Source organism: Oenanthe melanoleuca, chromosome 2 (assembly GCF_029582105.1).
Source record: "Oenanthe melanoleuca isolate GR-GAL-2019-014 chromosome 2, OMel1.0, whole genome shotgun sequence".
NCBI classification, from domain to species: domain Eukaryota; kingdom Metazoa; phylum Chordata; class Aves; order Passeriformes; family Muscicapidae; genus Oenanthe; species Oenanthe melanoleuca.
This window is the reverse complement of record NC_079335.1, coordinates 137,328,180-137,350,083: the sequence shown is the minus strand read 5'-3', so window position 1 is coordinate 137,350,083 and position 21,904 is coordinate 137,328,180. Positions and strand designations below refer to the sequence as shown.

General features: G+C 39.3%; 1 protein-coding gene across 3 annotated transcripts in view; it reads left to right on the top strand.

Annotated features, from left to right (window-relative positions):
• The first annotated feature begins 736 nt into the window (after nucleotides 1-736).
• Nucleotides 737-21,904, top strand: part of PFKP (phosphofructokinase, platelet) — a 42,288-nt gene continuing 21,120 nt past the window's right edge. For 2 of the 3 annotated variants that reach the window (XM_056486030.1, XM_056486028.1), the window contains exons 1-7: nucleotides 737-1,138; nucleotides 8,825-8,898; nucleotides 15,724-15,801; nucleotides 18,012-18,201; nucleotides 20,666-20,831; nucleotides 21,474-21,518; nucleotides 21,612-21,720. In XM_056486030.1, the coding sequence (XP_056342005.1) occupies nucleotides 1,054-1,138; nucleotides 8,825-8,898; nucleotides 15,724-15,801; nucleotides 18,012-18,201; nucleotides 20,666-20,831; nucleotides 21,474-21,518; nucleotides 21,612-21,720 (747 nt within the window). In that variant the 5' untranslated portion in view covers nucleotides 737-1,053. The remainder of the gene's footprint in view (nucleotides 1,139-8,824; nucleotides 8,899-15,723; nucleotides 15,802-18,011; nucleotides 18,202-20,665; nucleotides 20,832-21,473; nucleotides 21,519-21,611; nucleotides 21,721-21,904) is intronic. The other variant, XM_056486029.1, reaches the window with a different exon arrangement.

The window sequence follows — 21,904 nt, the reverse complement described above, 5'->3', positions numbered from 1 at the left end:
CTTTGCCTCTGTGGCTCTCGGACTCAAACTGTCTCTCTCAGCCGCCAATACTCGCAGAACAACCTCCTTCTCCTGCCGGCGCTGCTGAGAAGCCTCAGCGGGAAGACACCTGAGGGAGGGTGAGGCAAGAAGAGAAAAACCAGAGCTGGGGCCTCTGGGTGTCCCTGCCCGCCCCCGTGGCACGGGCCCCGCCCGGGGCCGGCAGGAGCCGCCGGTCCGTCCGTTCCCATTCCCAGCGGAGCCGCTCCCCGCCGGAGCCTTCCGAGCCTGAGCCGGGCAGGCTGGCGAGCCCGAGCCGCCCCGGAGCCATCGCGCTGCGGGGAGCCCGCACGCTGGAGGCGAATTCCCCGCTGGAGCCTCCGGCGGAGCCCGAGCTGAAGGGGCTGCCCAGGGGAGCCGCAGGCGCGACGGAGACACGCGGCGTTCCTCAGCCGCTACTGCGGGGAGGATGAGCCAGCTCTAGCCGACACAACTCCCTCCCCCGCGCTGCCAACGTGCCAAGGCGCCAGCCATGTTCCCGCATCGCCCCCACCTCAGGCGCCGCGGAAGGAGCGGGGGAAGGGGAAGGAAGGCGGGGAGGCGGCGCCGGGATCCCGCCCCGCTGGGGCCGCGCCGCCGCCCCCTCCCACCTGCCCGCGCCCCGCCCCGCCCGCCGCGCTCGCGGCGCCGGCTCGGCCGCTGATTGGCCGCGCCGCCCGCCCGTCAGCGCCGCTCCCGCGGGGTGAGGGGCGGGGCCGCGCTGTCAGCGGCGCGCGGGGAGGGCGCGGCGGCGGGCAGAGCAGAGCGGGGGGCGGCGGGCTGAGAGGAGCTCCCGCGCTGCTGCTCTGCTCGCTCCGCGGGTTTTCCCGGGCTTTTCACACAGTCGCCCCCTTCCCTCAGGTTTTCTGCGGAGGCTTTCCTGTCGGTAATCACACAGCTGCACCGGGCTGCTCGGGCTCTTTTCCCGCAGAGGCCGAACGCTCGGTCCGGTGGAGCGGGGGCAGACCCCGGCGGCCAGGGGCTCCCTCAGCGACCGCGCTCCGCCTCGCCCGCCGGTGCCGCTCCCGCAGCGCCATGGATCACCAGCCCAAGTTCTTCGAGAACCTCTCGGGCGCCGGGAAGGCCATCGCGGTGCTGACCAGCGGCGGCGATGCCCAAGGTAGCGGCTCACGCCGTTTGCTCCGGAGCACGGGGAGGACGAGGGGAAGGAGCACGGTGGGGAGTGGGGCAGCAGCCGGAGAGGGCGGTGAGGGGCAGGAAGGAAGGGCCTCCCCGGCTGGCAGGGCGCCCATGCGGGAGGCCGGGGAGCAGCGTGGGCTGCTTCAGGGCTGGTGTCGGGAAGCCACGGTGCGGCACATGGAGGGAGCAGAGAGAGGGCTCTGGGAGCGATTCGCAGGGGATTGCAGTGGTGCTCGGGTTCCTCTTTCGTGCTGGCCTTCGACCCGGCTTTCCTACTAAGCGCATTTAAAAGATAAATAATTTCTGCACGGCCTGGGCGCTTGAGGTTCAGACATCCCCTCACCCCTTCTTCCCCTCTCCTCGCCACGTTTCCTCTGCCCCAGGCTGGGCAAGGGAGAGGGTAGAAACGCCGCAGTAACTTTTACTCCCAAGATATCTCGTTCCCTGGAGGGATGTGGGCAGAGGGGGGTGAGCAGGGATGGCTGATGCGAGGGGGGAGGAGGAGGTCGTGCCGCCCTGCACGGCGGGTGGGAGGCTTGGCTGCGCTGCTGGGGCTCTGCCAGCCCTCGCCTCATCTGCTTTTCACTTCGTTTTGGCACCAGCAACACGTTTATGCTCCTACCCGTGGTTTAGAACGCTCAGATGGTGGTTTACTCTCTCCCCGTAGGAATATGTTAGAAACGTGTCTCGCCTTCTTAAATCTCTTCAGTGTAGAGGAAGTCGTAGCTACTACCGGACGGGTGAACAAAAGACCTGCAGACATTGAGGGATGGGAAAGAAAACAGGCTTGATCCAAATATACCTAGTCAAGAATCCATTTTTTTCCTGCGCTTTAGTTTCCCTTTTCCTACTACAAAATCATGATGGGTCCTTTCCAACTCAGCATATTCTGTAATTCTATAGTAATAGTTGGAAGTTTCAGTTAATTAAGATTTCAAACTCGCAATGCCCTGTGCAGTTCGAAAGGACTCTTACTCTGCTTATACCAGAGTAGTTGTTCAATGATACGTGCTTTTAGCACTTTCCTCTTAATTAACTGTTATTTTACTTTTTTTCCCCTGGGAATCTCGAAAGTATTCTCACTTAAAGGAGAAGCGGCATTCATTCGCGTTTCTGAAGAGAATGGGGGGTGGGAGCCTCTCCTTCCTTTCTGCGTGCGCTCGGTGGTTCAGGGACCAGTTTCTCCCCAGATTTTACAGTGGAGGTGCCAGGACCAGCCCTGGGCCGGGGCAGCCTCCCCTCTGCTCTTTCCCGGGCTTGCCGGCGCGTCCATGCGGTGCTGGCTTGCATGGACCAGTGTCTCCGCTCCCTCCTCCCTCCGCCGGTGTGTACGTGATCCGCTGCGAGTCGCTGCAGATTCCGCCTCTTTGCGTCATCTGGGCTGGGAGAAGCATCCTCCCTCCCCCTGCCCGCAGGAATAACGGGGAGCCCCCGGGTTTACCTAGGATTATCAGAAACTCTAATCGGGATGGAAGGGATTTGTTGCCATCGAGGAGGAAAGTGTTGCAGTTCGGGAGGAAAAAACAAATGGATGCGTTTAAATGGCTTCTCTTTTACCCCTTCGATGGGGCTGCACTTGTTCAAGTTTTATCCAGTTTGCCCTCAGTGACATAAATTCCACTGCTAAATGATTCTAGGAGAAACTGAGAATTGGAGCATCTCTGTCTGAATGGTCTGATGGCCAAATAGCCATTTTAATTTAAAAGTGTGGCAGTGCACTGCCTGAAGCAGCAGTAACGTACTCAGCGAGAGGCTGAGCCCTGCAACTTGCTTCTGTGTGGCTGGAGATTATATAATGCATCAGCAGATGCATCTCCTTTTATAAAGTATTAATCTGTACTTGCCACTGTGTGCATTAAATCCTTTGAATGACTTGCAGAATCACAAGTAACATCTAGACTTTACAGAAGCATGGAAGGCTCCAAAGTAACAGCCTGTGAAAGTTGCTAAGGACTGGGGTTGTCACAAAGACCAAAAAAAGTAAACTGGATGCCTTCCAAGCTGTTTCATTGGCAGCATTGCTGCCCTAACTGAAGTACAAGGAAATAAACCCCCAAGCGTTTTAGAACTTGATCATTTCAGCGAATCACACACACAGTGTGTGACCACAACCCCTTACTATCTTGGTAACAGCAGAGATGTGTAAAATAAGCAACCACAAGTCACTTTGAAGGTTAGGAGTTAAACAAGGGACAAAATGAGTCATGCCCTGTCAAGGTCATTTGCCCTTTGGAGGGCAGAGTACAAATGTGTGAGAGAAGTGGAGTCCTGAAGTACATGCAGAAGGAAATATGCTGCTGTTACTGCTATTTGAAAATAATCTGTTCAAGCAAAGTGTAGGTGAGGCAAAGCTACTGACTCAGAAGTAGGCAAAAAAAATTCTAATATTAGCAAAAAACTTCCAGTCTTCCATTTTATTTTGTTTTAGGTTTGTCCGACACTAAAAGTCTTCAAAGTATCTGTAATCCAAACTAAACTTACAAACAACTGAGTAGAAAAAACACCTGTTAAACAGAAAGTGCCAGGACTTACATTGGACTGTAAGTCTGAGCATAGAATAAAATATACGTGAAATTATTGTAAGGTGAAATGACTCCCTTTGCTGTTATTTGTACTTCTCATTATTTAAAAGTAGCATTATGTAAATTCTGCAAGGCTTTTTATTTATAGAGCATATTAAGCTTTCAGTTTCTTCCCTGCATTGATACTACTTCCTTGAAAGTTTCACTTTTCTTTTTTGTTTTTCTATCTGTAGAATTTTAAAGACTATAGAGTGTGCATGTGTCATCCTGGGATTTTTTTTTTTGGTTGAGTTACAGAATTTATCAGTGATCTCTTTCACAGGAAAAATATCTCTATTTAGTATACTTACTATGTATAAGTCCTAACTTGACCATCTATCGCTTCAGCTAGCCAGCTGTTAAATTGTGAACTAAAAATGTACTTTCCACTGTAATCACAAGCACCTTGAGAGGTAAAAGAAGTTCTGACAATCAATTCTCAATGTTTATGGGTTGGTTCAGTTTCTGGACTATTTCTAAATTGTACTGGTTGCAGCTCAGGAAGATGGTTTAATGAATGGGGTTTAATAAGTCACGGTTCTCACTTTGTGGGACTCTCTGGCCATTCTGCTTCAGGTCATGAAGTACACTGGGTGAATTTTCTGTGGGTTGGCAGTGTGTGCCACAGACAGTTTTGGCCACCACAGGTCACTGGCGTTCACACAGCCTCCAAACAGCCCATCCCGGTCGGTCCCGGTACGGCTCTGCGGCAGGAAGAGCCATTGGGAGCTGCTGACAGGAGGTGATTGTGCTCTCCTGGGCAAGGACTGTGCACTGCTGGGGAAGGACGGGTTTGTGGCTATGGAGCCACTGCCCAGCCAACTGACTCAAGGTCATTGTCTGTGAATAGGACCGTGTTGTTTTTCAGATAAACTCAAAGATTCGGTGCTGAGGAGGACAGCATAAGTGAGGGGTGTAATGGTCTGGAGTATCATAGCCCATCCTGCTGAAGTAAGGAGCTGTGTGTCTACATTCAAAGCATTCCAGGCTTCCCAAAGTTCCAAGGCTTAGCAGTGTAGATATACGACTCTTGTCTTGGTGACATAGATTGGAAGAAGAAATCTTGGCACTGAACAAATAAAAAAGCTCAACTCCTTCAGCAAATACTGGGTTTAAACACAGCTTAAAAAGAACCCTAAAGAAGCCTTTTGGATTCCAGAGTGTTGAAACATCACAGACAATGACTGTGGAAGCAAAGATTTACATATTTCTGCTCTTGAAGCATTATAGGCTGAGGAACATCGTAAGGTGTATTTAATATAGTAGTGCAAATGTATTGATATAGTCCTGGTGGCAAAATTTTTTTCCACCGTAAGCTTCTCAATTGTTACTGTAAAATAAATAAGTATTTTTTTTTAAAAAGTCACAAACTAAAACAATCCACTCTCTTCTTATGTCATCCAAATTACAGTTTATTTGTTAATACTTATATAATTTGAGCATAGTCACAAGGAATTCTTAATTGTAGCCCCCCCCAAAAGGCACCTTTTCCAGCTAAGAATAGCGCATGCAAATAGATTTGTATATGAAATATGTCTATAGATACACTATTATAAGTGCTATTTGTACATTAAATTAAATAATATAGTTATTAATGGATGACTGTAACTCTTTCGATGCATTTAATATTTTTGAGAAGCTGCTTCTATAATTAGTGGATTCAATGATTGAAGCTGGTCTCCTGAGGTTTTTATTTTTGTTTTTAAGAATGAGGTACATTTGCAATCTAGATATTCTGCTGTTGTATATATTTGTGCAGTAGAATGTTCTGATCTAATACACTGTTAGTGTTCAGAAAAATGGTGTAATGCTTTCTTCAGATACCTAGAATAATTATTATTATATGCAATAGAATTGTAATTAAAAGTAAAACTCAACAAACTCAAGTTGTATTTTTAACAATTTTTTAGTTCTTGTATTTGACTGCTTCTCTTTTGGTGATTATAGGCTCTTACTGACATAACCATTTACATATTTGAATAAAATCTTTCTGTTTGGTGATGTTTAGACATTTTCCTTAGTAATTTTTGTTATCTAGTCTTTTAAGTCTGAATCTTTATTCAGGGCAGCACTGAAACGTATGTGCTAAGTCATTAAGCCTGTGTTAAAGCCAATGTTTATCTTTAAAATTGGTGGTACTTAAGTATTTCTTGATGCTTGTCCAAGATGCATAGTTTTGATTTTGCTTTTGAATGGTTTATGTTACAGTATTTATTTAAAGGCATGTCTAGCTGACTAAAGCAAGGCAAACTTGGCTTAAACACAAACTCATGTAGAGCCTCTCTGTTGTAGTGGTACATATGTACGTGGACCAGGATGCAGGCACAAGATAGGGGTACTCTTGGAGGCAGAGAGAGTCTCTGAAATCATTTAAATATTTCTGCAGTACTGTTTGTAACCCTGTCATGAAATCCAAGTGCTCCTTTTAATGACGATTGAATAAACAAGATCAAGAAGGACAATAAATTATCAACTTTTAAATTAATTCAGATGTTATGTAAGGCCTTGAAAGTAGTTGCATTTCACTTAATCTTTGCTGAGTCCAAAAGAGCAAAATAAATATTTCCCTCTTTCCAAGGCTTAATGCAAAAGCAACTGGTAATTCAGAAACATTTTAAATAATTCTTATATTATTAAAAAAAAAACCAAACTGGTTTTACTTGTGGCTTTCTTTTGAACCTGCTATTGCAATCCTGTATGTTTTATCAAACTGCATTTATTATTTGGGACTAAATCCACAGTTAACCTGGTAAATCTCTTTTAAGTAATAAGCATGAGTAATAACATTTCATGGTTATTACAGTAATTCACAAATACTTTTGTACGACTCCACAAATAATGAAATTTTATTAGACAATCCTAGAGAGACTTCATGAAATTTTTATGTGTTTTCTTCTTGAATTACTGCAATTTAGACAGCCAAATTGTAGAAGTCTAAAGCTGCAATGTGTTAACTTTATTTTTTAGGTATCAAATTCTAACATCCTTTAGTCCTCAGCCCTTCTGAAATGTAAGCCAGGAGCCTGCCAGTGGACAATTAAGTCCTTTTCTGTATTAAGAGATAAAATATACAACACAAAATAACAATAAAATGTAAGTTACATAAACTTACAAAGTTGCAGTGGTAGTACTGGGAAGAGGTTATCTGTCTGTAATCTGTGGGACTTCTTTTCTTTCTCATGGAGCAGGCAAATTGTGAATTTTACCTATTTTTCATGCAAGAAACATGGAAACTGGAAGGTATTCACTAAGAAACTATGTGAATGTGTTAAGAATTTATATACAGACTTTCCACAGACAAACCAAACCAAACAACAGCAACCTCATCCAAAAAAAACCCCAAAAGCCAAAACAGAACTGCCAAAATACCTCTGTACCAAGCAACACCAACAAAAAAGCCTCCCACAGAACGTCTGCTTTAATAGAAGCAAGCTGTGGGCTTTGGTAAAAGGAGTACCTTGTGCTGAGTGTTCCTGTTCGTGGAAAATGGCAGTGCTGTGCTGAACTGTCAGTTTGGTAAAATTAAAGGTCTTTGTCTCCGAGGGGTGTTAATTTTGTTATGAAAACTGTTTCACTGGGGAGATAACTTTGCTCTGTTTAATCTGAGATTTATCATGCTGACTTCATTACAGGCTGTCAGATGAGATTCTCTGTTTTTCTTTGGCATCATCAGTTCTTTGTCTAAAGCTGTGCTTTTAGCTGTCTTGGCATTTGAAAACTTTGCAGCTATGCTGCAAGACCATCTCTGGCTGAAAGAATTGCTACAATTTCCTAAAACAGAACTTATATGAAAACACTGTTACTTTTGTTTTTTGTCTTAAGTGTAAGTGACATCTACACAAACAGCAAAAGCAACTTTTTGATTTTGGCAAGCTTAGTTTTTTGTTTCACGTTGAGCAACTTCAGGGACTTCCTGGTGTGTTCATAAGTAATGAATCTTTGAGAAAACCTCAGCCTGATTCTTTGGACAGGATGACTTCTACAGCTCAGTATTTTTTGCAATAAAGATAGATACTGCAAGATTAGATCTTTGTTACTTGCAGTGTTGTTTATATATTCTAGTTACGAGTTTTTTATATCTGGAGATAGGTAAACTCTTAAAACCTACAACAAGCAGCAGAGTTTACCTGCTACTTGACTATTATGATATTAAATGCACCACGTTTGGAGAATTGGTGCCCAGTACTTTGGGTTGTCATCCTTCTTGCATCTGTTTTTTACTGACTGTCAGTGTAACCTAACTACTTCTCTCTTCATGCTTTGTGTGATCTCCTATGTCTGTTTTAGTGGTATGGAAGCAATTAGTTGATTCGTTTTGGAAAGTTCCTGAATAGTGAGTAAGGTAATGCAGTATCTGAAGGGATGAGTTTTAACACAAATTCATTTGGCCTGTGTAGAGGGACCAGTGGAAATTCCAGTGTTGCTCAGGAGGTTAAGTGTTCTACCATGGGACTTAAATGGAAGGTTTTACAGGAGTATAATTTGTCAGATGTCTGTGAGCAGGGAATTCCAATCAGAGCTTGCGTTTTTGGGACCAAAGTGGTGTTTAGATGCTTTTCTGTCAAGTGAGTCAATGTAGCATTATTTATGTTAATTTACTGCTACTTTTATCTTTTTAAATGAGCATCTGTCCAGGTCAACTTTGGGTCTACTACCCACAAAATGCTGTATATACACTTGTATTAGTTTGGAAATCCCAGAAAAGCTGTTCAAATATAATTTCTCATTTGAAGAAGCTGAATTTTAACTTGTTGAATGTTTTGTATTTCAGACTGAAAACGAACCATTATTGCAAAATTAATTTACTTCATTGTTCAGTAGCTGTAACTTTTACAATGCTGTGTTGCAGTCAGCAGCAATTTAATCTCTGATTAACACACACACTGGCATTCACATAATTATTGTAACAAAGAATAGTTCTGAACCCTTCATGCTCATGGGCTGCTTGCACTGTCATTAAGCAGATTTCTGTTTTAATGGATGCTGGTCATTGTCTTTCTTTAGGAATGAATTAATGTTCCCTTTACTTTCAAGACACTGAATATTTTTGGTGTACAAGAAATGCTGGATAACTATAACAATGTGATTTTGCTTTTTCTTCCCAGGTATGAATGCTGCTGTGCGCGCAGTAGTACGCATGGGAATCTATGTAAATGCCAAAGTCTATTTTATTTATGAGGTTAGTTTTTGTTTCCTTCCTTCTATATTTTGTCTTCTAACTAAACTTGAGTTTTTGCAGAAACACCACGGAGAGTAAATAGTATAAATTAAAAAGTGTAGGTTCCATTCCTTTTCATTGCGTGTTTTATTTAGTATTTTCTATTTGTATGGAAATTCATGTCTCACAAGGTATATTCTAAAACTATGTAATTTAAAAGTAATTTCTTAAATATATGGCATTCTTTATGTGCCACCAAAGACTTGAAAGCAGAGAAAACCAGAGGTTGTTGCCCTGCAGTGAGCTACATATCTGTGCAGTTTTTGGATGTTTGCCCCACTATTGTACTTCATAAATATTTTCCTAAACCTGCTTAAACTACTGATTCTTAATCCTTTGGCTCCATTTTCCTAGAGTATGATAAGGATGTATCCTCACCCTCATTTCACAGATTGCACAGCTTGGTTTTGATCAAGGGGACTGTGTCACTGGTGCCATCTTACCTGGCTTATAGGTAGAAAGTTGCAACTGAAGAAACTCAACCGGCAAACAAAAAAAAAAAAAAAAAAAGCCATATCAAAAACTTGACCATCAATGGTCTGTCCTGACATCAGAATTTTGTGGTTGAAATTTTTAACCATAAATGCAGGAAAATTGTAAATTTCTGTGGCAATTATGTGATAAGAAAAAAATGTGGGACAAGTTTAATGTCAGTGCAAAGGTGATGCTCCATACATTTGTCTTCCTGGGACACTGGTGCAGTTAGACTTCCTTATAAAGGGCACTTTCAGTTTTTATAAAATTTTTGTAGATTAAACAATACAGTAAATATATTGATTCTGTTCCCACTGGAACTCCTGTACAGCTCAGTAGTAGTTTGAGATTATTACAAATTATAATAAAAAATTGATAAGAGAGACAGTAGGTCCCCAGCAAAGTCTAACTTTAATATAAAAATATGAAGTACTAGAATTCATAGAAGTGCTCAGAAAGTACTTTAGTTTTAATTTGGTGCATGACAAGCACAGAATTTATCTTTAAAAGTAGCTGTTTATCAATTTTTTTCTGTCTGTTTGTTCCTACAGCTCATTTACTAATGAGATGCAAAGCATTGAAATGCAAATAAGCAGAGGACTGTGCTCCAAAATTCTTTCCTACTACTGTGCTCTACAGCAAGTTGCTCTGAATACTTAGTGTGTGCTAATTACATAGCCGATCTCTGGAATTCCTTCAGTGTTCAGCTCTTTTGCAGGCTCACTGAAATGGGTCAGATACTTTTCTGGAAGTAAGGACAGGGTTTTGGACATCTTTAACGCTAGAACTTGGATTTGAAATTTATTTTTAATTAAACCTAAGTAAAGAATTAGCATATTTTTTCACCTTTTAAACATATTTGGTATCACAGTGTGATAAATTGCAAGAGAAATTTGAATATTTGTTTTTTCGGAACTTACAAAATAGCACTATTTTAAGTTTTCCTGTTCCTGTGTTTGGTAGAGTTGGCCAGTGTGAAGTCACAGATATTTCTGAATGAAAATTGATTGTAAAAAATAAGTCAATGTTGGAGATTTTGAGTTTCCTGTATATATTGTCCTTCTGTCTTCAGAGTAACAGTAGAGTCTGGGAGGAAATGCACATTTCAAAGTATGGGCTCTGAAAAAGTTCTTGCTTCTAGATTAGTCTATTCAGTTTTGTGTTTCGTAAAGTACCAAATGCAAAGCTTTGTTCTTCTCTTCCTGGTCATAATTGAAATATGAAGCCAGTTTTCTTTCACAATGCCTACAAGTACTTCAGAGAAACAAGATTGCAAGCTTTGAAATGAAACAGATATTTAATTTTATCCCTTTGAAATGGGAAACAGATGAAGGTGAGAAGTGTAATGAAGGTAAAATCTTCTTCTGACACTTGTCACTAATGTTCCCAGTTATAAGCCTTTATGTGATGTATAAAGATGTGTTTTTGGGTACAGTTTGAGTTATTTAATGCTTTTAATGGGGTGTTCTTCTGAGTTGCAGTTTATTGAATATAACTTGAGTGTGTTAAACAAAGAGAATAGTGTATCTTAAGTCTACCTTTTGAGCATTTTAACATGTAGGTCAGGGTAAAGTGGTATTTGTATTGAAGCTGCTCTGAAAAAATTAAGGAAAAGCCTGAAGTGGCCATATCCAAAAGAAGAAAGTATTCTTATTTGGATCCAAAAACTGAGTTAAAGGTCTCAGCCCTTTCAAGCTTACTTTGCTGTAGTCATCATACGCTCTATTTCTCCTGTAGCTATGTCCGTCATATGAACTTTTTTTGCACTGCAAAACCATCTGTTTTCTACAGCTGTGGCCAGCACTGGTTCCACATTCTAAGTAAAAAAGTAACTCTGTTTTCCTAACTCAATTTTTCTTCATCCTGTTTTGAGAGATTACTAAGGTAGATGAATTCAAATTGATAATGAATTAGATCTAAGTAATTTTCTAGCCTTTTTAAAATTGTTTTTTGAGAGCCCCAAGAAAGAAACAGGTACATACTGGAATTCTTGGTCTGTTTTAAGTCCCAAAAGGAAAAAAGCAAACTCACGTGAAAATGAAGACTAGAAGATAATTGATGTAAAAGCTATAATTTGTTATATATCCTTTTTTATAGTTTATATAATACCTGTGAATTTATAGCTCTAAAATTAAAAAGCTCCTTTTGTGTCTTAATTCACTGAAGTTAGTACATTTCAAAATTTTGCTGTTGCAAATCTGTACAGTTGCTCTAGCTTCACAGTTTCGTATTTTATAATATTTTATTTTTGTTTGTAGTTACCCTTCTTGACTACCATCTCATTATTCCCTAAATCTACTCCAGTCTGAATTAAAATTTTAATATGCATGAATGCCCATAAATTTTAGTCATTGTATGAAAATCTAGGAGCTGGAAGTATCTGTAGAGTATCAGGCTGTCTAGGGGGCTACTTTTAATTTTTTTTTCACTAATCAGAAGCTATAAAAGTCAGTTCAATTTTTGTTTTGTCTCGTTTTTTCTTTTTAATTGAGAACGGGAAGAAAAAATGATGCCTCTCATTTATGGCAACTCATTTTAGGAACTTTAGGTCTTACATATTTGTACAGATAACCTGCCTGTTTCCCAGGATTGAAGCACATAGATGTGTGCTCTTGCTACTAAGCTTTGGAGCTTTTAGATTCTTCAGCTTGGTTAAGAGTCTTTTTCTCAAGAGGCCAGCATTGGGAATGCAGTGGTACAGCAGTCATGGATTTCTGTGAGGAAAACTTCATGTCTTTTCTGGGGTGGTTTGTGCACTCTGTGAGAATACCATTTTATGTTGTTGGGCAATCTAAGAATTCTCACTCAGTAAGTAAACTCACATAACTGTTAAAGCCCCAAATGTCCTGCATGTAACATATCAGAAGATGGCTTGTTCTTTTTCAAAAGCTTTTGTCTTCAGAGTTCAGGCTGGAAGCTGTGTTTGCTCCTGCCATGCTCTCCTGGAGCTGCAGTGTCTGTGAATATATCCTGTGAGCATTGGACCCACAGAGATTTCTTCTTGTTTGTTGAATATTTAGATTTTGGGTACATGAAGGACTAAGCATAAAATGGAGCTGATCTTCACAAACTGTGCTTGCTGTATTTTTGACAGTTCATTTTTTCCATTATTGCCCCACAGTTTTAGTATCTCAGTACCCAAGCTCCTATATTTTTAGGATCTAAGTGATAATTTACTTTTTTAATGTAAATTGATAGATTCCCACCCTCATATTAAGGTCTGTAGTCACATCATGTGACTTTCCATAGCCATACAATTGGAACTGTGGTGAACCTTCAAACATACATTGTTCAGTCCTCATCAGTGTTTACATAACTAAAACAAAAAATGGAAATCTTCATCATTAATACTTCAGTTGTAATTAGCAATTAATTCTTTGCCCAATAGGTTTTCTAGAAAGCTGTTAGGATTTTATAGTTTGTATCTTTTAGTGGTGTGGAAGACAATGTGACAGTTCTATCTACCTTATTCAGAAGTAGCATCCTCATACTTGGCAGACAACTGAATTAGGAAAAGTTAATATAACAGTTCAAACAGATCATGATTCCAAAGGTTCCCTGCCCTTACTTTGTAGTGGGAGGAATTGTTAATACATCCCCAGTTCTCACTTTCTGCACAGATATGGACTCCAGACCAAAATGCCCAAATTCTTTCTACTTCAAAGAAACATGGTGCAGGAACGGGTCATAGCTCATCCTCAGCCTAGCTGTGAGGTGTTTCATGTCTTACAGACAGTTCAAGCTACTATTTTATCTCTCTGCTTTTTTTCTGTGTTTTAGATTTGTTAAGCTGAAAATTGGGAATTTTATTCCATCAGTCTTTTTATGTATATATTTCCTATATGTAATACTTTTTTGGATGCACTTTTGTTTTTCCTCTCAAGTTAAAATGGAAGGTGAATGACTTGAGCACACATACATGTTTTTTGTCAACTGTGTATATTTTTGTCAACTCTCAGTGCAGCTTCCTGGAGTCAGTGTTACAAACTGAATTAAGATGCAACATTACACTACACTTTGAGGACTTATTGCCAGTGGATCTCTTGAGTTATTGTAGTTGTCAATAGAAATACTTTTAGGAAAAGCTTGCATTCTGTTACTGAATTATATAAGGAACATAGAATTCTATTAAAAAAGCAAACCAGCAAAGCTCTGGTGATGAATGAACTTAGTAATTTATTAGCCATCATCAAGCTTAGTTGTATTCACTGTAATGCTTCTTTCTGATGATCTTTGCACTTGAACTGAGGGAGAAATTCTTTTAAGTTGATATATAGATTGAGCATTATTCCTTTTCCATTTTGTTCTAAATCTGAACAAATTGTCTAAATGATGGTTTAGCTCTCTAAGTCATTGTGTGTATGCATTAGCATACAAATAGTATGTCCTATGTGTAGGGGCCCACAAGGGAGCTGGGAAGGATAGTTCACAGGAACTGTAGTGTTGGGACGAGGAGTAATGGGGTCAAACTGAAAGAGTGGCAATGTGGGTTAGATATATGGAGGAAATTCTTAACTGTGAGACTGGTGAGTCACTGGAACAGGATTCCAGGGAAGATGTGGATGCCCCAATCCTGGCAGTGTTCCAGGACAGGTTGGATGGGGCATTGAGCAACCAGCTGAGCAACCTAGTCTCATGGGAGATGTCCCTGCTGAAAGTTGATGATCTTTTAAGGTCCCATTCAATCCACACCATTCTATGTGTGTACATTAGATACAAGTCAGAGTTGTCTGGAGGGTGTGCAAAATATTGAAAAAGTATGTTGGATGCAGAAATTAAAGACATAAGTAGTTTTCCATCTGGATGATTTTTCTATTGCTTGATTATATTAACTCTAAATTAATCAGTCAAGTCTCACTGTGCAGAAACTTTCATGCTTTCCCCTTGTAATCTATGCTGGAATCCTGAAATGCCTAATTGAGTAACTTGTACTTTTGCTGTGTCCAGGTTATTTAACATTCTTATTTCTCTTGCTGGTAAGGACTCAAAGTTTGACATAAAAACCCAAATATATTATATGAATAGTAAGCCACTTTAGGCTTAATATGTTTTCAAGTTACTGCTCATTGAGTAAATTCTGCATATACTCTTGCAGAATTGAGTCTTGCCAAATCAAATTTTTCCAGTTTTGCGGTTTTCTGAATTCCCTTATTTTTCTAGTTCCTGACTTATTATTGAAAAAATTGCACAGAGAAAACAGGTTAGCTTGATTGTTCCTTGGTGTGGGGAATATGTATGCATAGTCTAAAAATGGAGACATAAACATTGTCATGGTTATTTTTCTTTAGTAGTCTTTTTTTTTTTTTTTTTTTAACATGTTATGATTTTCTCTGTGGATTTAAATAAATGTCAAAAAAGTTCAATGGCAATTCCAGTTTTATTCTGGTGGCTGTCAGTTAGGTTTTTCTAGACTTAAGACTTGACTGCTTTTTATTTTCTTTTTGTTTTATTAATTGTTTGTTTGTTTATTTATTTATTTAAATCAATGTTTCACCTAATGGAAAAGAATCTGTAATTGCCATTCTGCTAGTATTTTTGTAGAGAGGTAATAATGCAAAGCCAAGCAAAACCCTTTAGCTGCTTGCAGGATAGTTTTCCTTCTTTCAGGTAAGTGTAGTTCTTCTCATATTACAGCATGCAGTGGTTAGAAGACCATTTAAGTTAAGGTATTTTAAGTTAAAGTATTAGGAATTTCTTAAATACATCACTAAAAACTGTATTTTTTCCTAATAAATGTCTTTTATTTCTTGTGTGACTGCCTCAAAAAAAAAAAAAAAAAAAAAAAAAAAAGATGAAAAGGTTGTATTGCCTCATTTCTTGTCCTTTCATGAAAAAGTTTGGTTTATTGCTCTTTATCTTGTTTTGCTTATTACTAGGACTGGGGGGAGAAATGTACAATGTATTACAAAGATTTCCTAAGTTCATGGCCTCAGGCTGAGGTTATGTTTTTAAGGAACATATTTTATCATGCATTTCAAAGTTCTTTGTAGTTAAAAAAAAAAACAACTTGACTATTTATTCTTAAAGAAGGAGCACCATTACCACTCTAGCTTAATAGCTGTGTAATCTGAGTAAAGTATTACCTTATCTTGAAGTTGTTTTTGGAACTTATCCTTTAGGAAGAAGGTTTGTTTTGCCTTTTACCCCCTTAAAAGAAACAGTGATACCTGCTTGAATATTGTTTCACTTAAACTGAGTATTTTTTTATTCACTGTTTTTAATTATATTAAAGTGCACAAGGTGACTTTTACTGTAGTGGAAATTTGATGTAGTTTTTAAAATCAGACTTATGAAATACTTTCCCTTTTACAGGGTTACCAGGGAATGGTTGATGGAGGTGATAATATTGTAGAAGTTTCATGGGAAAGTGTTTCAAGTATCCTGCAAGTGGTAAGTGCTAAAGGGTGAGAATGGTACCCAAAACCTCTTTATTCAAACAAAACCAAAATTCTAGATCCAGGCAACTGCTTTAATTATGTATTTGAACTCTGTGATGACTGAATGACCAGCATGTACCACTTCAGCAGAGCCTGATTTCTGCAGTGTGGATGGCTGACACTTGCTAAAGAGCTTGGTGTGGTCTTGAATTTGGAGCCCAGAAAAAAATCTTGAAAACCTTTGTTCTAGATTTGCAACATCACATGTCATTAGCCTCCTAAAGCCATATTGACAAGTCTATATTTAATAAAAAAGACATTATAGGGCCAAAACATGAAACAGCTGTGTTTTGTAAGGCAAATAATTTCTGATGAAACCCTGTTGGCTTTCTGTGTAAGTGGATTTAGAATTGTAGTAACGGATGTAATTACAGTGCAGTTCTGCAGAGCTCATATACTGCCAATGACTTTGTACATTTTTATTACAACATTCTGCAGTGTGGCCATTTGGATCTCCTCAGCTTTTGCTCAGCATGGTAATGCTGTTACCTCTTCCAGAGCAGGTGCTGTGTTTGGCGAAGAGGCCTTACTGCTTGCCAAGCTTTCTAAAATCTACCTCCAGGTGAAGCGTGGGTTTCTTTGGAGTTTTTTGTAAAATTAATGAACATAAAGCAGTTAGTGGAGGCAATTTTTTTTTTTTTAAACCCATGGCCTGGAGTACTGTAAGGTATTTTGTCCCCTGTGTTTGATTGCTTTTCTTTTATTCTTTATTTCCCCCATGTCTATCTTGCAGAATAATTAGAATCATATCAAGTTGACAGAGACCCATAAGGATCATAAAACTAAGCAATATGGCTAAGAGCATCATCCAGATGCATCTTATGATGACGAGAAAATTGAGTTCTCTCAGCCGAGGCACCCAAGAGCATTGGCAGGAACAGGATATAGACTCCTATACCTGTGTAGTGTAAAAGAAAAACATCCTTTTTGCTTTATTGCTGGGAATTCAACAGACCAACAGTGAACCTCAGCATTTATCTTACAGAATGTGTTTAGTTGTTTTGATGAGAAAGGTTCAGCCCATTGTATATTTCTGTTTATTCAGAACAGATAGCACTTTGTTTCAAGTGCAGTTTCTTTTCCTCTTACATCTGTTTTTCCTAAGTATGAAAATACCTAGTTTCAGAGATGTTTTTTAGTGTTTTTTAGATTTTTTTTAACGTCTCTGTGTGTACACATCTGCCTTTTTGTCTCGAGACAGCTGTATTCTGTTCCACTTTTTTTTTCTTTCCAGTAGCAGCTATGCAACAAAGATGGGAAACTGGTCTGAGAGCTGAAACATTTACTGATAGAGTAAATTGTGCCAGTACAGCCACTACTGATTTGAAGTTCAAAATTAGATGGATGTGACAGATTTGCTACAAGTTAAAGTGAAGGGAATGTTTATGCAAAAATGATGTAATCATTTCCAGATTTGTTTGCAGGGAAAAAAAAATAGCTTTTTCAGTCTTATTTCATACTACTTTTTACTGTGATGATAAATAAGGCAAAAATTAAACTTCTTGAGTGACTGAACAACATAAACACAGAAGACGTGTAAATAATGTGTGACCAGCAAGACACCTTGCAGGTTTCAGTGACAGGACAGTTTTTTAAAAAATGGCCACCACCATTTCCAAAAGAAGCTTTTAAATTCATGTTAATAAGTGCAGCAGATAATCCATAAAACATAAAATGTGGCATTAGTCTGATCTGTAAGGAATTAAAGACAGTTATTTCCATTATTCTGTGGAATGACAATACTAATTTTGAATTTCAGGGATACATTGTTTATCTATCTCGTGATATTAGAGGGTAGAATACCACACTGAGGCAAGTTAATTTAAATACTTAACTAGTTAGTATATCACTTCTGCCATTAAATATAATTGCAACTTGTTTATTGTAATACTGCTAAAATTAATCCCATATAATTTAACATTTTCCCTCCAGAGTAGCTCTTTATCAGTCATTTTTGTGTGGTTTTCTTTTTGTTTTTCCCTTGTGCGGGTATCTGCTCTTGAACACACATTCCGACAGGTTTGATAATATCTCGTTTATCGTTATTTTACCACACTATAAAACTAAAACGCGGAGGTTACGCTACAGAATAGGTCAGGAATCCATTTTGGCAATGCACAGTAATGTAGCAGACCGCGAACTGGAGGTGCTGTCCTTCCCCAGGGCGGCACGGTGATCGGCAGCGCGCGCTGCAAGCCCTTCCGCACGCGCGAGGGCCGCCTGCAGGCCGCCCTCAACCTGGTGCAGCGCGGCATCACCAACCTGTGCGTGATCGGCGGCGACGGCAGCCTCACCGGGGCCAACCTGTTCCGCGAGGAGTGGAGCGGGCTGCTGGAGGAGCTGGCGCAGAAAGGTGAGCGTGCTCCGGGCCCTGGGCTGCGCTCCGTCTGCAGGGACGGGAGGAACCCCAGCTGCAGGTGTGCAGCTCTATCCAGAGCGTGTCTAAAAAAGAGAATGCCTTCGTTCTAGGAAATCGCGTGGTTCTTTGTAAAGTAATAGCTTTTGGTTTCTGTGCATGCGCTCGTGCGTATCATAAAGGTCCAAAGAATTTACTGGGCAGCAGTCTGTGTGGCTTTTTTCCTCTATTATGAATCATTTTCAGGATCTGAACTTCTTTCCTTTTGCTTGAAAAGCCCTATGCCCTCATATCCTATCTGAGGTGGTAATTCCTTTCCTACAACAAGCTACACATTTGTACATTATTAAATTAGGATGCTTTCCTGCCTGTGTGTCACTGTTTGTTTAAGATCAGAGCATTAAGTGGCTGTTGATGGAAGTACAGCCAGCCCAGTAGTTGTCTTTGATAGCATCCAGGAGAATGTATAGGGAAGAGTAAGGTATAAAATAATGCTGTGTTGATGCTATGTGTTACTCATAATACATAAATACTCTGATAGATTCCATCCATGTCTGTCTTCGGGGCTTCCTAAACCAGATGCTGTTAGCAGTCCTTAATGAATTTCTCTTCCATGAATGTATACAGTCTACTTGAAAGCATGCAGAGTTTTGCTGAAAACATTGTGTAGCAATGATTTCTAGAGCTCCAGTGAATAATGAAGATTGTGAAGAATCCTCTTCTGTATATTTTGGTCCTGCTGGCTTCTAGACCATTTGACGTCCATGGTTTCTGTGTTAGAATAAACCATGAATGATGAATCCTTCTTCCTCTCTGCATGCCACTTGAGATTTTATAGCTGTCTTATTTTCCCTTCATCATCTTTTTTTCTAGATGGAAGAGTCCTAGTTTGCTTAGTTGTTCCTTATATGTAAGTTCTATATCTTTGATCATCTTTGTTGCCCTTCTCTGAACCTTTTCCAGTTCTACCCTGTTTTGAGGTGGGGAGGACCACAACTGCACCCAGTATTCAAGATGAGGGCAAACCATGGATCTACACAGTAGTATAATGATCTTTGTTTTGTTCTCTATTCTTTTTCTAATATTTTCTAATATATTGATTTTTTTTTTTTTTTACTGCTATTGAGCATTGAAGCTGATTTATTAATGAAAACAGCATTATTATATTATGCTGGAAATTGTGTTATTTTGTTTGTGATGTCAGGGTGCATTTTTTTCATGTGTCTTAGTTTGCATTTATCTGCGATGAATTCCATCTGATACTTTACTGCTCACTGTGTCTTGCTAGTGTTCTTCATTTCTTCTCAGACACTCCATATGTTTAGATCCCAAATAATTCCGTTTGATCAGTAAACTTTGGCACTTTGCTGCTCATTCCCTTTTCTAGGTTATTGCTGAGTGTGTTGGACAGTGCAGATCCCTGTAGAACTCCATTGATTACCTTCCTAAGACACAAACATTTGTGTTTACCACTGCCCTCTGCCTCGTATTTTTTATCCTCTGTTTCACATTATTTACTCTATGAAAAGCCTTTTGTCTTATACAGTGACTGCTTAGTTTCCTCAAAATCCTTTGGCAAAAGATTTTGTCAATGGCTTTTTAGAAATCTAAGTAGAATATGTCAGCCAGATATTGAGTCACATTTGGAACTCTTGAAGAGGTTTGTAATGCATGGTATACATTCATAGAAAACATTTTGATTCTTCGTCACAGTGTTATATTTATCTTCATGGACATTAGTTATATTTTTCATTATGGTTTCTGCTGGTTTTTCTGGAATGTAGACATTAAACACACTGATACATAGTTCTTGAATCTCATATTAAAAATTTGACATTATATTTATAACCATCCCATCCACTTATACTAAGGTAGTTTTAAGTGCTTAAGCAGCTATGTTATTTCATCCTTGAGATCATGTAGAACTCTTGGATGATGCAGCATTTTCATTGCTGTCTTGGGAAACCCTGCTAAGATGTAGAATAGGAGCTTTTCTGTTCTGTTTGCTTATTAATCATGAAATCAGAGCCTTTCAGCATTGCAAAAGAGAAGTCTTCAAATTTGGATGCTGGTTTCTGTTTCCATATGCCCATAATCACATCCAGTTTGCATCCTTTTGCTTCTTCTTAACATGTTATACACTAAGACTAAAATTTGAATGATGCTGTTTGAAGTCATCAATTTTAAGGTTGGTTACAAAACTTGGTAATTATTTGATCTTTTAAGATGGACTGAAAAGCTCTTATTTCCTTCCTTACTGTAAGGAGTTCTGTGCAGGATTCTTTTGTTTGGATGTTTGATTGGCTTTTGTTTGTAGTTTTTGACTAACCTTGTTACCTAAAATATCTAAACATAATTTCATGTTTGGATATGTTTAATTTATAAAAGTAGAGAACCCAAGCAATACATCTAATTTTTTAAAAATAATCTTACAGTTGTTTCTCTTAATACTTCTTTACAGGAAAGATTGATGCAGAGGCTGTTAAGAAGTATGCTTACCTTAACATTGTGGGAATGGTTGGATCCATAGACAATGACTTCTGTGGCACTGATATGACCATTGGTACTGACTCAGCTCTGCACAGAATAATTGAAGTTGTGGATGCCATCATGACCACTGCTCAGAGGTAAATTGAGCATATTATAGAGGCTGATAACAAACACACAGATGTTTATGCTTTTGTATAAGTTCATTTTAAATAGAGGTTAGGTAGGTGGGGAAATAAAAGTTGTTTTCGACAGCATAGTTCAAGTGTCTGGGTTTCTTTTTTTCTTAGTAACTGCTTTTTCATCATTCCTGTCATGGCAGCACTTCAAGTATGTGATCATAGAGTGCATCAGCCTTAGGGGCAGACTTGGTTTTTAATGATTTTAGTATTTTTCAGTCATAGTCTGTTAGAGAAGATCCAGACACACTGTGAATAATACAAAAATAGCATATCTTATATTAGTTTTATTTCAGTAAGAATTAAGCAATTATTTTTTTTTAATATAGTTATATCATTACAGTCATTAAATATGGGACTACATTTCCATAAAAGGTTCACATCTTCTCTCCTAGCTGCACATACATGCTTTATAAGAAAATAGTGAAAATTAATTGTGCATTAGGAGATACTTAATTTTAAATACATTGTTTTATGTGGCACTAATTTTGTTTTCTTAATGTTTTTTCTGTTTTGCTAAGGAATTCTGAGTTCAGTAACCATAGTAAACACAAGCAATTTCATGGTACTAGGTTCAGTTGATTTGTTTTCTTATTTTTACAGCCATCAGAGGACATTTGTTCTGGAAGTTATGGGGCGACACTGTGGGTAGGTATTGTCTTCAGCATTTTGTGTTTTGTCCAGGTACGATTATGGAAGAAATCTGAACCATAAAAGTTAATAATTTGTTCTGTTTATTAGGTACCTAGCTCTGGTTAGTGCCTTAGCCTGTGGTGCAGATTGGGTGTTTATTCCTGAATACCCACCAGAAGAAGGCTGGGAAGATTCAATGTGTGTTAAGCTTTCAGAGGTAATTTGTTAATATGTTTGAAATTCCCTGATGTCTTTGCAGATGTTTATTTGAAAGCAATTATTAAAAAGTGGAATCAGGACTTTAAGCAGTTCTTTGGTTTTGGTGGCACATTAAGTTCTCTGTGATCTTGAACATATATTTTCTTGCACTCTGTGATATGACCCACTCTAGGAATTGCATA